Source organism: Melanerpes formicivorus, unplaced genomic scaffold (assembly GCF_026170545.1).
Source record: "Melanerpes formicivorus ecotype bairdi unplaced genomic scaffold, bMelFor1.0.p_v2 SCAF_21, whole genome shotgun sequence".
In the NCBI taxonomy this organism is placed as follows: domain Eukaryota; kingdom Metazoa; phylum Chordata; class Aves; order Piciformes; family Picidae; genus Melanerpes; species Melanerpes formicivorus.
The window spans coordinates 2692180-2709503 of NW_027142373.1; the positions used below are offsets into that span (position 1 = coordinate 2692180).

General features: G+C 45.1%; 1 protein-coding gene across 1 annotated transcript in view; it reads left to right on the forward strand.

The window, feature by feature from the left end:
• Positions 1 to 11115: 11115 nt before the first annotated feature.
• The window catches only part of ANKFN1 (ankyrin repeat and fibronectin type III domain containing 1), a 60153-nt gene continuing 53944 nt past the window's right edge, over positions 11116 to 17324 (forward strand). Inside the window, exons 1-2 of the mRNA XM_068151693.1 lie at positions 11116 to 11186; positions 13546 to 13747. Of these exons, the coding sequence (XP_068007794.1) occupies positions 13562 to 13747 (186 nt within the window). The 5' untranslated portion in view covers positions 11116 to 11186; positions 13546 to 13561. The remainder of the gene's footprint in view (positions 11187 to 13545; positions 13748 to 17324) is intronic.

The following is a 17324-nucleotide window of genomic DNA, read 5'->3' on the forward strand; positions in this document are numbered from 1 at the left end:
GAAAGCAAAAATCCCATGTCCCCTGTCACAGAATATCCCTAATGGGGAGGATGTCCAATTTTGGCAGCTGTTTATGAACTGCCAACATCAGCCAGCAACGGGCACTGGCAGCCCAGAAGGCCAACAGCAGCCTGGGCTGCATCCAAAGCTGCATGGCCACAGATGGGAGAGAGGGGAATCTCCCTCTCTGCTCTGAGGCCCCACCTGCAATGCTGTGTCCAGCTCTGGACTTGCTGGTGCAGGTTCAGATTTTGTTTAAACCCATCAAAATCTACTCCTGAAGCACCTGTCTGGTTCCAGTCCTGTTGCAGTTAAGAGTGGTCAGCAGCTTTGGGTGGTAATTTCCCATCCACAATTGGTCGCCTTCATTTATTGAGGTGTGGGGGGTTTGTGTGATTTTGTTTTGTTTTGTTTTGAAGGATTTTAATGCAGCATTTATCTTCAGAACAGCCCAGGTAGTGCCAATGCCATTCTGTGACCTTTTCAAATCATGACCTGTCGATTTTAAAGGAAGGTAATTTTGATTGCTTTTCATTTTCCATTTGTTCCTGGATTAATAAGAGTGTAAAATCTCTGTTGTTTGAAAGAGGTGAGGTTGTAAATCAGTGCCCTGCCTTGTCTTCTTTGAGACAGAGGTGAAAATTAGTTCATAGAGAACTAATAGAAAGTTCTCTGTGTATAGAACTAGTGGAATAAAGCTCCATTGTAATTACTTTCAGACTCCAGCAACTGCCCATCTTTCACTCATAAGCTTAATTTTCTCACCCATCTGTGTATGCTATTCACTTGTATTAATTATTCCATCTTGAAAGACACTACTTGATAATTAGTTGGTTGTGTAATCTGCAGCAAATGCTGGGGTGAATTTTGCCTTTTTCCCTTTCATTCTGAAATCATCTGCAAGCAATTTTCTCAGAGGCACTATTCACAGAGGAACTATTTACCTGGGGGTTCTACTGGAAGAAATGCAACTGCTCTCTAATCATGGCTAAGAAAGGTCATTGTCTGCATCTGATATTTTCCGTCTAATATCTTCAGACTCTCTTGGTTGGTTGTTTGGGTTTGGGGTTTTTTTGCTGGTTTTGTGGGCTCTTTTTTAAGAGCTGGACACATTGTAGTGATTTTCAGTACAGTAATTTCTTCACTTTCTTTTCTGCTAGAGTACAGTAGAAGGGATTACTCTGCCAAAAGGATTACTCTGTCACTGAATGCTTTTTAAAGTTGAAAATGGAATCTTTATGAGTTATTGGGGGGGGTTTGTTGGTTGGTTGGGTTGGGTTGAGGTTTTTTTGGTTTTGGTGTTGTTTTTTTTTTTTTCTCCTATGGTTGCTCTTTATCTATGATTCAAGGTTGAAGTAGTTCTTCCTGTCTTGACTTTTCTCCTCTCGCTGTAGTTCAATACTTTCCTCAAGAAAATTTACCTGATTTGTATTGAGCAGTCAGCAGCAGAGCCCATCTGCACCAGCACTTCTCAGAAAGAATCTCATGATTCATGCTTAGCTCTGCTGCTGAAAACAGCGCAGCTAGAACAATCAATGCCACCTTCTGCTTTTCAGCACATTCATCTGAAAGAGGAGGCACGGCAGCAAATTCAGCCTGCACACTGATAGCCAGGAATTCTTCAATTTTCTAATTGGGGCCCCTAATTAAAACCAAAATGCAGAGTTTTGTTATAAAGTGCAGGCAGCAGAATAGGTCAGGGCCTGCCAGAAGAGTGGAGCACAAGATTTTTTCCATTAGAGTACTGAGAATCTCTTCATGCTTGGCAAATATTAGATTGTTGTGAAGCTCAGATCACCATCAGCTGTAAATTAAATGGACCACAAGCTGAGGAAAGGAAATTGTAATGTACCTAGGACACAGTGAGGTGTCCATGGCCATATTAAAAGTGACACTGCTGGGGCTGGGCTTCTTGAACCTTCAGTTTTGTCATTTATCTTCAGGGCTTGCTCTCTCCTCTTAAAAAAAAGATATTCTACCTAAAATGCTGTTGCTAACAACCTTTAATATGCCATCATCAGGTGCTTTTGGTTAATAGCACCATAATAAGCGGTTGTGATCATGTTTTAGAAGGTGATATAATAAGTGGTCATGGTCAGGTTTTAGATGGGGATCAACAATTCATCCCCAAAAGACAGGACAAATGGGTGCTCAGTTTCTGGCCAAGGTGTTGAGTATTTCCCAGTGCTGCTCAGATCAGTGCAAACCAAAAACTGATCACAAAGCAAGTTTCTCATTGCAAATCTCAGCCTTTGCTCTTTGCTGGGCAGCTCTGGGTGCTGCATGGAATCTGTGGCAATAGTGCAAACCTGGACAATGGATAGAGGTTGGAGTAGAGGATCTCTGAGGCTCCTTCCAACCTGAGTCATTCCATGAAATACCTGCATGCAGATCCTGCCTTTTCTCTTTTTAAAAAAAGCCAAGAACAGGTCCTCAGTGAGAGGTTTCACATTGTGTGAATTCAGTTAATTTCACCTTGTAGCACCTCATAATTTTTCTGAGCAGAGACCATTAATCATTGCTCAGTGCCGTCGAAGTTGCTGCAATAGCTGCAAGACCACCAAACTCTGACCCTGGAGGAAATGAATTCCTAAAGGTGAAAAGCAAGTGTTTTCTTAATTAAGCCACCTAAGCTGCCTGCTTTTGCAAATATTTATTAACTCAGTTCAGATGAAGTCAGATTAGCACTTCTGGCTGCAGAGAAAGTTCTTTCACTGGACCACGAGTCCTTGGGTTTGTGACTCAGTGTTCAGTCTTTTAACACAACACCAAATTATTCTCCCCATCTGTCTCCTGTGACAGCTCTAATGAAGGTAATGTCTGGATGGGGATGTGCAAACACTTTCTAAGGGCTTCATTTATCAAAATGCAGGTAGGAGTTATTTATAATCTCTATAATAATGTATAGTTATTTATAGTCTTTGCAATATTTTGTAGTTATTTATAATCTCTGTAAGCATTTATGGTTATTTATAATCTTCACAATCATTTGTGGTTATTTATAATCTCTATAATCATTTGTGGTTATTTATAATATTTCTAATAATTTGTAGCTATTTATAATATTTCTAATAATTTATAGTTATTTATAAGATTTATAATCCTTTATCATTAACCTTTTTGGAAGTGCATACTTAATATTCCTTGCAATCTTTTGCATGGAGCTGGAACATAAAATGTACAGGGAGATAACAAAGAATTTTTGACACAGTAAACTTGGGGGTATGTGATCTTGATATGTTTGGAGGGTTTTTTTGTGCTCTAAAACAAGTGGTTTAGTATGAGCTGAAGAATAAAAAGGTACTGTGAAACCTGGCCCAGCTGGAAGCTGAAGCGGCTGAGAGTGTGGCTGAGAGCAAGGCCATGCCCATTGTAGTGCCTAGAGTGGATCTGGGCACTTGGCAGGGTGCTGGTTTGTGTTGCAAGCACTTCTGCCCCAAGATTAACCAGCACTGCTCTTTCTGATTTAAGGATGAGGCAGAGTGAGTAAAGCATGTCCAAAGTGGCCTGTTAACAAGAAGGAAGTTCAGAGGCTTTGACTAACACATCAGGATTGGGTCTATATCACAATTCCTCATGAAGAGGGACTGGCTGGTTTTAGCCCTGGAAGGAATTATAAGTGGCTTGAAGGCTACATCCCAAATATCAGAACCTGAATGTGGGAAATAAACCCAAGAATCTTATGGTTTAAATCAGATTCTCTGTGACCTGAAGTACATTAGAGAGTGATGATCACTTTCTGTGCTGTTCTCCTTTGTGAGGCAGATGGGACAACAGAGAGAGGAGTGGTAATAATGCCACTGCTGACTGAGAGGCTCCTGCAGTCAACTGAAGGGACACAGACTCAGCACTTCCAGGGCTGTTATGGTTTAACCCCGGTGGTAACTAAGCCCCATCCAGCCACTTGATTACTCCCTGCCCCAATGGGATGGGGAGAGAATGGAAAGGGTAAAAGTGAAAGAACTTGTGGGCTGTGATAAAGACAGTGATCAGGGAAAGCACAAACCATGAGTAAGCAGAGCACAAAAAGGAATTCCTTCACCAGTCCCCCAGCACAGGCATGGGTTCAAGCAGCTCCAGGCAAGCTGGTCTCCAGAATGTGCAGTGGAGACCTGGAAAGAGGTGTGCCAACACTCTGATTGTCCTACTCTTCCTTCTCCTTCCCCCAGTGTTGAGCAGGATGTGGTGTGATCTGGAATATCCCTCTGGTCACTTGGGGTCAGCTATGTCCCCTCCAAGCTCCTCATGCACCCCAGCCTGCTGGTGGGGTGAGGAGCAGAAAAGCCTTGACTGTGTGTAAGCACTGCTCAGCAGTAACGAAAACATCCCTCTGTTAGCAACACTGCTTGCAGCACACATCCTAACCACAGCCCCATATCAGCCTCTAGGAAGAAATTTAACTCTCTCCCAGCCAAAACCAGCACAGGTTTAAGGAAAGTGGTGAGAAGCTATTTCTATGAGCTTCGCTTCTGTCTGCTCCAGGTTCTAGAAGCTTCCACTGCACTCAAGACATGATGCTTGGCACAAAGTGCTACATTTCTCCTGTGGTCTACACAGGCAAGCTTGGCTGCATTTCTTGCATTTTGATTTACTTCAGTTGAAAAGTTGGACTTCAGGAAAGAACAATCACTTGTTTGGGAGTTTGCTGATGATTTTGCTGTGCCTCACACCCCTCAAAGCATGCAACACCCTATGGCTTTGTCTCTAAGTGATAACAAGGTTTTGACAAAACCTCTCTACTAACATTGTCTGTGTAGTAGATCCTGGAGCTTCATGATTTCATCATTCAGTATTTGAAGGGGGCCTACAGGAAAACTGGAGAGGGACTTTTTTAGGATGTCAGATAGCCATGGTCTAGTCATGGGGTCTGTGTTGATAGGTTGGACTCGATGAGCCTCGAGGTCCTTTCCAACCTAAGTGATACTGTGATACTGTGATAGTGATAGCACTGGGGGGGATGGAGCAAAAAGAGAACTGGGTAGATTGAGATTGGATGTTAGGAAGAAGTTTTTCACCATGAGGGTGGTGAGACACTGGAACAGGTTGCCCAGGGAGGTGGTGGAAGCCTCAGCCCTGGAGGTTTGTAAGGCCAGGCTGAATGTGGCTCTGGGCAACCTGATGTAGTGCGAGGTGTCCCTGCCCATGGCAGGGGTGTTGGAACTGGATGATCCTTGAGGTCCCTTCCAACCCTGACAATTCTATGACTTGAAAGCTCTGACAAATACTCAGCAAAAACAAATGTTTAAATGTGCACTTGAACACCATATGAAACCGAATTGTGCTGGAAAGAGCCTGGAGTTACTTCATAGCAATCACTTCTTGTTCTGGTTGGGCTTTTCAGTGTGGTTTGGGTTGTTTTTTTTTGTATGGCTCCTGGGAGAGGCTGGTTTGGAACTCCTGGGAGTTATTTTCATTCTAGCTATCATGTAAATGAACAGTCACATCAGAGCAAATGATTGCAGTGTGGATTGCAGCCTGTGTCAAGCTCACAGCCAGGAAATGTGATGTTTCGCCATTAGAGGGATGACCCACGGGGCTGTTCACTAAAGCTTGTCTGGAGAGACAGATCTCTTTGTGGTTCTCTCTCTGATAATGCAGACAAATGGGCTCTTGTTTCGAGCTGCTGTTATCTAGAGTAGTCTGTCTCTATCAGGGAAAATTATCCTCCCCAGGTAACTGTTAGCCTTTGAAAACAGTCCCCCCTCCTACTCCTTGTTCTTGGAATCAAAAGTTTTTCTGAAGCACAACTGTATTCTTAGGTTTGTTACTGGGTGATTTTAATCACTAAAATAGTTGTTAAAGAGAAATCATTGCCCTTAAACAGATTTCTGCTTTTAGCAGGGCAAACAAGCTGCTCTCTGAGGAATAGGTGTTTAGAAAAGTAATCACTGCTTGGGTTCACAAAACAGTAGGAGGTTGTTCTGCCATTACCCAAGCTGTTTCTTTGCTCAGCATGACAAATGACACTTGTTTGGTGCTTTATAACAGATCATAGAATCACAGAATGGTTTGGGTTGGAAGGGACTCTAATGATCGTCTAGATCCAGTCTTCTGCCATGGGCAGGGACACCTCCCACTGGACCAGGTTTCTCAAGACCTCATCCAACCTGGCCTTGAACACCTCCAGGGAGGGAGCATCCACAACCCTGTTCCAGTGTCTCCCCACCCTCACTGTCAAGAATTTCTCCCTAATCTCCAGTCTAAATCTCTCGTCTTCCAGCTCAAAACCATTCCCCCTCATCCTATCACTTCAAGCCCTTGTCAAAAGTCCCTCCCCAGCTTTCTTGTAGCTCCAGGTACTGTTGCTGGTGCTCTTATACATCAGAAGAAAAAGGAGATTCACCTTGAGCAACAGGCCTTGAGCTAGTAAGTATCTTGCTAATAATTGCAATAGTACCCAGGCTGCAGGGTCTGCTACCTCCTGAAGTTCTTTTTGGCCTTTTTCTTGACCATGTCACAACCCCAGCAAGTGCTGTTCTTTCTGAAGGCAGCATCACTTCATAGCTATAGCTTAAAAACAAAAGCAACCCAAAGTTGCTTCTTTGGCATGGTGCATGTCTGCCTCATGTCTGCCTCTCTTCAGCTTTGTTCCATTCTCACTTTTGGTAAATCCTTTTTGTTTCCCCCCCCCCCCCCTTATTCTTTCCTAATCTAGAAATTGCCACCTATGAAAAGCTTGCTAATGGCTGTTTGTGAAATGTTCTGCTGTAACTTGGATTCAATGCAGTGCAGCTGGGAGCAGTCTTGGCCAGACAATAACAGAAATGATCTCTATATGGAGTGTCTGTCTCGATAGGATAATTGACATGAGGCTCACAACACAGCACAGTTGTGGTGGTGTTGCTGCCAGCTCCCTCATTTCTGTGATGCTCAGCTGGGGAACTCATCCCTGAGGAACAGCAGTATCTTCAGCCTGCAGGTACTTCCCTAAGCTTTCTGGAGTTGGATGTTTGCACAAGTCCAGGGTTTTTCCTCACCAGGAGCACAATTGCAGGAACTGTTAGCTAAGAGCACTCTGCTCTGCATAGCTTCTACAGCAGGGCAGCATTTCCATCTGGCAGTGATGGTGAGCACCTCTTGGGGTGTGTGGATCACTTAGGGTAGCAGCAGCTGCTCTTTGATTCCTTGCTTCAAGCAGCAATGGCTTGAAGGATCTGATCAACAACTGCTGAAATATTTCTGTTTACCTTCACTTACACTGATGTTTGGTGGCTCAGACACTGCAGGCCTGATTCTACTTCACTGAAGCCAGGGAGTATTATTCTCAGGAATTTTCCACCAAAAAAGGGGGGGGGGGGGGGGAGGGCACTTTGTCAAAAATAAGCTGTACAGAAAACATGCCATCTCGCAAGAATTCTGCCCGAACACTTCTGGTTTCCTGCTAGTTCACCTAAAACCCTGCTTTGAAACATAAGCAACCAGGGTCCACTGCTCCAAGGCATCGCTCTCACAAAGCTGGAAGGACTCCTGGCCTCCACATCCCTTCCTGTGGAAGTGTGGGAGTCTGCAAGCCCCAGGCACTGGTGGATCTGCCAGCTCCAGCCCTGCAGCAGAGCCTGGGCGTGCTGACATCCAGGTCGTGCCGAGAGGGCTGTAGGTTGGGGAACCACAGCTGAGGCAGGAAGCCTTGCAGGAGCTGGGGCTGCCAAGCTGGGTTGCTTTCAGTCAGTTACATCACGGCTGTCTCAAATAGTTCAAAACACTTGGGAAAATTATTTCATTGGGAAATTTTCTAAACTTAGGCCAAACACAATTATTATTTTCTTTTTTTCTTCCCTCACAATTTCAGAATTTCTTGAGTTTGATCATGTCTGTGATTGATGAACTGGGAAATATTTGACTTTTTTTCTTTTTTTTTCTGTTAATGAATGTACTGAATACTTCTGTGTCTCTGTGGATAATAGGTTATTTGCTATGGATCTGGATCAAGAACACTGGCTAAAGGAACTAGGGAAACAGTAAGACTCAGATCAATGTCCTTGAGGAAACACAAGAAACCAGGGACTAGGACAGAGAATTAACACATTGGCAAAGGGGAATGTGTGAAAGATGATAGGTAAACAAGGAGCCAGAGAGGCAGGAATTGCCAAAACCAGAGCTGGAATTTACTACAGTAGCTTATATGTAGAAAAACTTGCAAGAGAGTGTGGGGACAAAAAAAAAAAAAGGGATACCTTTTTATAGGCTTGTGTGGGTTCTTTTGGATTTGGTTTTGGTGGGGCTTTTTTTCTGCCTTTCCCACTGTGTAGCTTTGATTGCGTGAAGAAAAACCACCTCAATGTCTTGTTTCGAGGAGCAGAGTCACTCTAACTACCTCTCCAGTCCTGGATTTCCAAAATGAGAGCACATACAGTTGCCAGGCAAAGCTGGCCTGGCCTTGCTACTTTGGGAGGGAGGCTGGAGACCTCCTTGCCAGGTATCTGACCTGCTGCAGCAGTGTGCAGGAGGTCAGATCTGACACTGAATCAGATACAGTTCTTTCAGGGGGATGATGAGCAGTTTGAAATACAGCTTTGTCTCTAATAATGCTGACAGCTTTCTCACTGATTAGGAAATACAGTCAGGCTCCATGTAAAGCTTGCAAATCCCAAATGGTTGGGGAGCAGATTCTTTGCTCCAAACATCCCACCTGGTTTCCACTGCTGGTCCACCAAATGGTTTTCACAGCACAGTGCTGAAACGCGAGGGGTATCGAACAAAGGAAGGCTGCTTGCTGGCTCTGGAGGACATGTCTGCTACCCAAACATCCATCTGCAGCTCAGGGTTGGACATCCTGTGCATGGGACCAGGCAGTACCTGTGCAGAGCGGCTGCTCCAAGGGACCACATCAGGCTTGGAAGAGCTGGGTGGACACTGCCACCTATTGATTGACGAACCGAAAAGGAGCGTCTCCAGCTGCCCTCCGAGCACAGAACAGCTTCCTGAGCTACGCCAGAGAAGAGCCTTCCTTAGCCCAGAAATGTTGCTGGGCTCCAGAGGAAAGGAAGAGGATTTGCCTGATGGAATGAATGGTGAACACCATGCGCGGCTGGGCTGCTGCAAGCGTCTGAGGCTTAGAGCAGGGGGGACGAACGTTTGGGTAAATGTCATCAGCCAGCTTGAGTGGCTTCTGTAAACTAAACATCACACTAAAGGTACATCTTGAGTTGTACCTGAGAGCTGCTGGAAGCAGCTGAGGATGTGTGTTGTGCTGTGTCATGCCAGGCAGGTAATGAGGGTGAGCAAAGGTGCAACCAAAATCCATCACAACAGATGATGGAGCAGCTACCACAACACTCTGGTCAGCTGCTGAGTATGAAATGCAGGCAAGTGAAATAATGCATGACTGACACCTCTGAGCCTTCCAGTGGGATCATCATTCAGGTTTCTGCTCAATATCAGACTAACAGACCTGCTTGCATATGTACTGTGGTTCTCTTCTACCCCGAACCCAGGGGGTGGATTTCTGTAGGTCTTCTGAGCCTTCTCAAGTATCCAGAACTAGATGTAGGCAAAACATGTAGGTAGCTGCATTTGATGTGTTTGAAATAGGCACATATGCAATGTTTACCTACATACACATGGATGTGTGCAGGTAGAAGAGCTCTCCAGGATGTTTTGGTCTCTACCCAGAAGGATTTTATGAGTATAGATTAAATTCAAGTCCCACAGCATTCAAATGCCAGGCTCAGGACTGGGTTTTAGCTTCAGCTGCTCTGGTAACAGGACACTGCTTGGTCTGAGCACCCTAAGCTGAGGTTTGAAGGGTGGGAAATGAGGCTGGTTAAAAGCTTTGGGAAGTTTTCCAATGTTTCCCAAGGATGAAACATCACATTTGAATAAAGGCAGTGATCTTTGTTTTTTTCAGTAGAGTGTAAGAGCAACACTGGAGTGTTCTGGTTGCACCGTTAAACCCAGTGGACTTGGCTGGATCTTAGGATTGGATATTAGGAACAGGTTGTTTACCATGAGGGTGGTGGAATGCTGGAACAGGTTGCCCAGGGAGGTGGTTGTGGCTCCATCCCTGGACATACTCAGAGTGGGGCTCGACAGGGCTCTGGGCAGCCTGATCTAGTTGAGGATGCTTACTGCAGTGGGGGTTGGACTGCATGGCCTTTGGCAGTCCCTTCCAACCCAGACCATTCTGTGATTCTAGGACTGTCCAGTGAGGAGCACCATTCCCTGGATTGCTGTTTATCACCTGTGTGCCTTTGGAATTCTAGGTCTGGCTGTGGTTATTCCCTATGCTGACCTTGAAACATCTTTGCAGGTTTCTGTGGCATACAGCATCTGGATTTTTTTTTTTTTGTTTGGGTTTTATTTTTCCCCCCCCTGTAATATAAAAACATTGACACATCACCAGCCTACTGCTTCAGAAGCTTTTAATGCAGGCGTTACTGGAGCTGCTTTAGCTGAAACCTGGGCATCAATAAAATATAGGTTTTCTTATTTAATCATCTCTGCTAAGCAAAATCTGTTCAGCCTGGGAGTTTTCAGATGCTGATGCAGATGTCCCACAGCTCTGGCGGTGGTTGCTGCTTTTGTTGCTATGATTGCAGGCAGCTGGACTGATGGCTTGCCTGAGAAGGAGCAACAATACATCACATGCAACATGCCTTGCTGGACAGAGTGCAGGACTGAGATTCCTTCTTCCCCCCCTCTCAGCACACACCCCCCACACCCCCCCTTAATTGGCTTCATATAAACCTAACTGCTTGAAGATGGCTGCAGCAGTGTCTTTTAGCTCCTACTTCATGGCAAATTAATTGCAATCAGAGTTGTGTTTATTCTGGCAGCGATTATTGTTTTTTCCTACTGGCAAGCCTGTGCTGCTGATCAGTTTGAAGGGACACACCAGGCTAAAAGCTCACAGATGTCAGGGCATTGTCGACTCCAAATGCAAAGGCTTCATGCATCAGTCACTGCTGGAGCTGCACGGGGGGGCTAAAGCAGAGTCAAGGCACCAAACCTTCTACCTGTCAGACAACCAATAGTGTTTTGCTCTGAGATCTTATCGGTGGTCTTGGTAATTGCTGGTAACCAGCTTTTCCTTATCTGATCATTCATGCAGTGTAAGGAAGAGGTTTACTCACTCTGCCCAGAGGCTGAGACAGCAGATACAGCAAAGCCAAATGTGACTCCTTGAATGAAGGCACTGGACAATTCCCAGCCACTTGCTCATGTTTTGCCTTGGATAGCCTAAGCTGGTAAGTCAAATTTAACTCTTTAATGCATATGTTCTTAATTAGCAACATCATATCATTTCACAAGCATATTTCAGAGCACACACAGTGTTGAGTGGTTGCTTGGCTCCTCTGCTTTTCTCAAACCTGAAGTGCTCTACGAGTGCACCTGCCTGCACTCTGCAGCATGCCTGTGCCACATACAACACACAAGGACCCAGGGATTTCTTTTTCCTCTCTCTGCAGTGTGTTTTTAAAAGGACATGAAGATCAGGTCAGTATCTGCAAAATCAAAAAAAAAGGGGTGGAGGGAGGGGAGCTTTCTTTAAGGGTAACTAACATTAATTTGTATTGGACTTGGACTTTTAAAGCACTGGGGAATGAAATGGTGCTTAGAAGCCCAAACAAACCTGATGGCAAAGATTAAGCTACAGCATGTGCAGCATGAAATGTGTTTTGGAAGGCTTGGATCCCTGGTTTGATACCTGCTCTAGCAGGGTGACAGCACACAAGGAAGACTTCGGGTGGCTGTTTCCAGGGGTCTGCAGTAGAAGTTTCCCCAGAAAACTGCCACAAGACTTTCATTTTGTGGGTTTTAATTCTTGGAAATGCAAACTACTGTTCATTGTGACTGATTCTGAGGAGAGCTGCTGCTATTATCCTGTCTAGCTCTACGTGTTCCTGACAAACATTATAACCTGCTGCTTGTTGTAGTTCCTGCCTTGCTGTCAGGTCACACAGGGCTGCCTCAAACCACACTGAGATGTCCTTATTTCATTCTGACCTGTGCTAGGTATGTGCAGAGACTTCTACAGGCAGAAGTTTCTGGACATCACCAGTTCCTTTAGTATTTAATATACTGCACCAGTTGTGACAATGCCATATCCTCAGACTGAGTCCATTTCAGCTGGAGGATTGATTTCACTGAAGACAGTGCACATTTCAGGGTTTCACCTGCTCAGTGAGGTGAGGACATGGTCCTAAAAGAAACAATAAAACCCAATAAGTTTGCAAGCACAGAGCAGCAGGCCAAGTGTTTAGTAAAGAGGGCTTTTATGGTTGTGCACAGTTATTAGAGTCTACTCTTGCAGTCTGATTTTTCTGAGATGGAGGCTGAGACCACAAAGACAGAAAGTTACAGGGTTTGTGTCACAGTACAAAGAATCTAAAGCTATATTCTAGGAAAAGGTAATCAGAAAGTATAGCCAGATTTACTGTAGCAACCAAGAGGTCTTTGAGAGAGACACTGTCTGCCTTAGAAATGCCTGCACCCTCTTGGCAGGGAAAGAGGAAATGTGAAGAAATTGTGCATTTTCGTCACCTTTTCACTTCAAAAACCTTGGGGATGGTTTCCTGTGCTTGCAGTTGGGTCAAATCTGATCCTTAGTTTCCCTTCAGAAAGGCAAAACTCTTCCCACACAAAGTATTTCCAGGGAGTTCAAGAGTAATTCAGTTTTTCCTAGTATGGAAAATTTGCTGTAATCATAGAGCATAGAAAGTATTGTTTGATTATGAGATAATGTGGAGTTCCTGTGAGGCCAGGCAGTCTCAGAGAGAGGAGCAGTCCTTCCTGGAAGAGTTTGCAGTCTAAATGGATGTGGCAAAGCAGGATAAAGTTGCACAATACATAGAGCCAGTGCCTGTCCACTGAGGGAGGAGACTACTCGGCGTTCAGCTGTAAACAGCAAGCTAGAAATAGAGATTATTTTAACTGTAAAACAGTATAAGGTCTTTGTTTGCAATAACCTGGACACCAGCCGGGCATGGGTGGCTTAAACTAAAAAAGCACAAATGCCTCATGCTGACAACAGAGCCTAGAAAGGCTTTTTGTTTTAGCTGTTCTTTGCTAAAACACAATGCCTTAGGTGCCTCAGCCACACAGCAGGACCTCTCCTGCCAAATGCTCCTCAAAATTCTATCTAAAAAAGTTCTCTGTAGCAATAGACTCTCCTCTGCATGTCAACATTGGATGCAAGTTAAATGTGGGTTCATCTGTAGTAGCTCGTGATGGGGTTGGAGATGACAATGTACTCTGAACCCAGACATACCTCCTGAGTGAGGAAGACTGCTCTGAGCCTCTAGAGAAAGAGAATCCACCCAGCTCACTGAGCACACCCCATGCTTGTGGCTTGTGCAGCATACAGTTTGCTAGCACAGAGTGATGTGGGAAATTGCCTCTCATCCTACCACTCCAGGCCTTTGCAAACAGTCCCTCTGCAGCCTTCTTGTAGCCCCCTTCAGGTACTGGCAGGCTGCTCTAAGGTCTCCCCAGAGCCTTCTCTTCTCCAGGCTGAACAACCCCAACTCCCTCAGCCTGAGAGAACTCTGATCTATGATGTTAGCCTGGCAAACCCTTGTTAAAGAGCTGCTGCTTCTCTTCTAGAACCTCCTGTCTGAAAATGACCCAGCAGATGCACAATCTGAGCCTGCTGCAGAGCAAGAAGGGCAGCATGCCGTCCTCTCCAAACGCTGCCAAGCGCCTCTACCGCAACCTCTCTGAGAAGCTCAAGGGCAGCCACACCTCCTTCGATGAAGCCTACTTCAGAGCTCGCTCCGACCGCCTCAGCCTCCGCAAGACCTCCATGGTAGCTGCCTGACCTTTATCAAATGGCCAATTTATCATCCTGTTAATATCTCCTCACTCTGCTTGGTTTAATCTCTACAGTTCTTGTTCTCTCGCTTTTTCTGTTCCCTGAGCAGTGCTGTGATTCTTCTCAGTCTTACCATTTATTATTTGGGTGATGGTTGGACTTGATGATCTTAAAGGTCTCTTCCAGCCTTAATAATTCTCTGATTATCCTGAGTCAAAAAACTCTGAGCTTGTTGAAGGCTAAAGAAAAGTTGCCTTGCTCAAGTGATGATGCTTTGGATAAGGACTAAGGTCATAACTTGGCATTAATGTGACAAAATGTGGATTAAATTCACACAGACAACTTTTTTTCTTCCCAGAAATGAAGAAAGCATTTTCAGAAAGCTGAAGATAACTTTAATAGAATCAAAGAACCATAGAATGGGTTGGGTTGGAAGGGACATTTAAGAACACCACCTAGATTCAACCTGTCATGGGCAGGGACACCTTCCAGTAGACCAGGTCGGCCTTACCCAGCCTGGCCTTGAACACCTCCAGGAAAGAGGCATCCACAACCTCCCTGGGCAACCTGTTCCAGTGTCTCACCAGAAGCAGCTCCCAGTTTTCAAACAGAAGCCCCCAGTTTTTTAAAAAAGCAAGCAGAGCTTCCATGCTGTGACAGATATCTGCCAGGTTGTTCACAGGCTGGGGTGAGAGTCACTAGGTATGACCATGGGAAAAGCAGATCAGCAGCTTGCTCCTTTCCACAGAGGACAGCTGAGCACTCTGGTGTCAGTACAGGTTGCTGGGATCAACACTTCTACGTGCTGCTGTTTCTGCTAGTGCTGCTGAAGCTACACAAGCTCTAGCACATACATGGTGAAGGACAGATTGTGTCCCTGAGAGAATGGCTCAGCATAAGTGCAGTGCACAACAGCATCTTTTCTGTTTGCTGGAGTAAGATGAACCTGCTGTTGATATTGCCAACACAAAACAACATCCCTTTTTCTGTAAGTAGGAAGAGCAGGCATCCTTCAGCTTCTCTGAATTATTTTGAGGGAGTAAAAAACTCCTCTCCACTTCTGAAGAACAAGGACTTACGGCAGTGTGTGGGAATGCAGCAGGAGCCACCTCTTGGGACCATGACTGCTGCACTACAGCAGATGCTTAGCACAGTGCAGTGCTAAGCTCTGAATATGGCTGGGACAGAAAATAACACATTTTTATTTATGTTTTTTTTCAGGAGTTAAAAAGCACTCTCTAGACTCCTTTCACACTCACAAATCTTTGTTACATATGAGACAAATCATATGCAAGAATTTAAAATCATGAATTCGATGATCCTGTCCCCTAGGATCACTCCTTTCCTGAAGTCAGAGGACCCCCGCATGTCCCATGGGGAAGCCAAGCTGAAATGCAGTCCTATGGTACTGGAAAGTCAAGAGGCTGTTGTCTCTGTCCTGTGAAGCTAGACTATGGCCTGAAGGAAGCAAAGGATCCTGGCTCCTTCCTCTCAGCTCCACCAGAGCCAACTGTTTAACAGAAGGAGAAGCCTGAAGTTCAAACAGGGTTTGATAGCTGGAGAGCAGGTCTGCAGGGTAGTCAGCAGCTGTGCTTTTTGGGGCAGTGGGCATCTAGATTTCAGTTCCTGGGGATCATTTGAATTTGGACCTCCAAGTATGAGCTGTGGGAAAAGATTCTGTTCTTACCTTCTTCTCTTCAATTCTAAGCTTGTGTGTGACTAAGCAAGTGCAGGAGAGGAGGATAAAGTAGTGCTGGGGACCAGGCCAGAGCAGGCTGACATGTGGACTGAATGAATGCCAGTCTGTTAGCATATCTCCTGTCCAGGGCTTCCCTAAACACACACTTCAAATTACATATTCCTTCCAGCATGGGGGCTTCTGTCATATTTAACTAATGTGAAATGGCAAACAAGCATAGCCCAGGGACTGAGGAGCAGTGTGCTGCTTCTGAGGCTCAGGTCCTGCTATCCACAGAGCTAACTCCTTACAATCTCTCCTCTCTCCCTTTTCAGTCCCACTCTGACAGACAGTTGGAGTGTCTCTTCAGTCAGTCGTGGTACCTAGCAAAGTGGATTTTACCTTGTGCTGTGGCTGGTGGTTTTCATGAGGCAGAGACTTCCCTGTGCTCACTTGGTTCCCACCACAGTCATGGGACCAACACTGCTTTTGTCACTGCTGAGCTACAGCAAGTAGAAGCTCCTCTAGGTACTGCCAGTCCCTGTCCACAGCAGTAGGTGAACAGCCTCCCCCTGAACTCCAGAGGCTTTGGATCCCTTTCTGCCTGTTGTTTTCACAGCTTTCTCTAGAAATAAACAGCAAGGAAGCCACCAGTGAAGCAGTGGAGAGGTTCCAGCTCAAGTTGCTGGCTGGTGTATTTTCTAATCACTGAGTTTCTGTGCTGCAGAGCTCAGTCAATGACTAAAATCATGTCTCCAGACAAGTGAACAACATTTGTTAGAATTTGTTTGCTTTCAAGCTTTGGCTAGTGAAGAGTTTTCTTTCCATTCTCTCTTGCTGTGCAACACTTTCCATTCAGTAAATTGTTGTCTTGCTGCAGACATAGCAATGCCCCAGAATAGCTTTATTCTTGAGCTGATGTTTATCAAAACAAGCCTTTGCAGAAACAACTTGAACGTGTTTTTTTCCAACTCCAGTAACACATAGTGGACTTTTTCAGTCAAACCTAGAGCAAATATCTTGAAAGGGGCACTTCATTTTAATTAAGCTACAGAAGATTGCATTTCTAAACACTCCAGCACTGAATCACTTACTGGAACAGGGTTATTACTTACTGCAAAGCAATACTGTAGTCCTTTTCAGTATGTACATTTGTGCATCAGAGTAACACCTAAAGAAATTAATCACAGAGCACAGCTGTCTAGCTAATGATTAGAGGCTGCAGGGCTGAGTCAAGGAATCAGCAACATGAAACTGCCCCTAAACTTCATCTGATCACTTGTACAAGGGATTCAGTTTCTCTTTGAATTCAATGGGTTTGCTCTTTCAGGGGAGAAGAAGGTTGTCCACTCAGTGCAACTGAGCTAAAAATCAGAAGGCTCTGGTCACAGAGTCACAGAATGTTAGGGGTTGGAAGTGACCTCCAAAGATCATCCAGTCCAACCCCTCTGCCAGAGCAGGATTACCCAGGGCAGGGCACACAGGAACATATCCAGGTGGGGTTTGAAAATCTCCAGTGAAGGTGACTTCACAAACTCTCTGTGCAGGCTGTTCCAGGCATCCCTGCCTGTGGCAGGGAGATTGGAGTAGATGATCTTCAAGGTCTCTTCCAACCTAAGACATGCTATGATGTTGCATTTCTAATCATGTAAGTGAAAATCCAGCCTGTTAGGTCACACTGCTGCATCCCTAACAGTGAAGTTTCAAGGAGCAAAGGAGCACAGGAACTGTAAAGATTACCTAGTTCCAACACCCCTTCCATGAGCAGGGATGCCCTCCACTAGACCAGGCTGCTCAAGGCCCCATCCCATCTGGTTTATTTCACATCAGAAAGAATACATAATTAGAGAATAATTTCTTCTGTTCCCTCCATGTGGGTTCCAGGGCACAGAA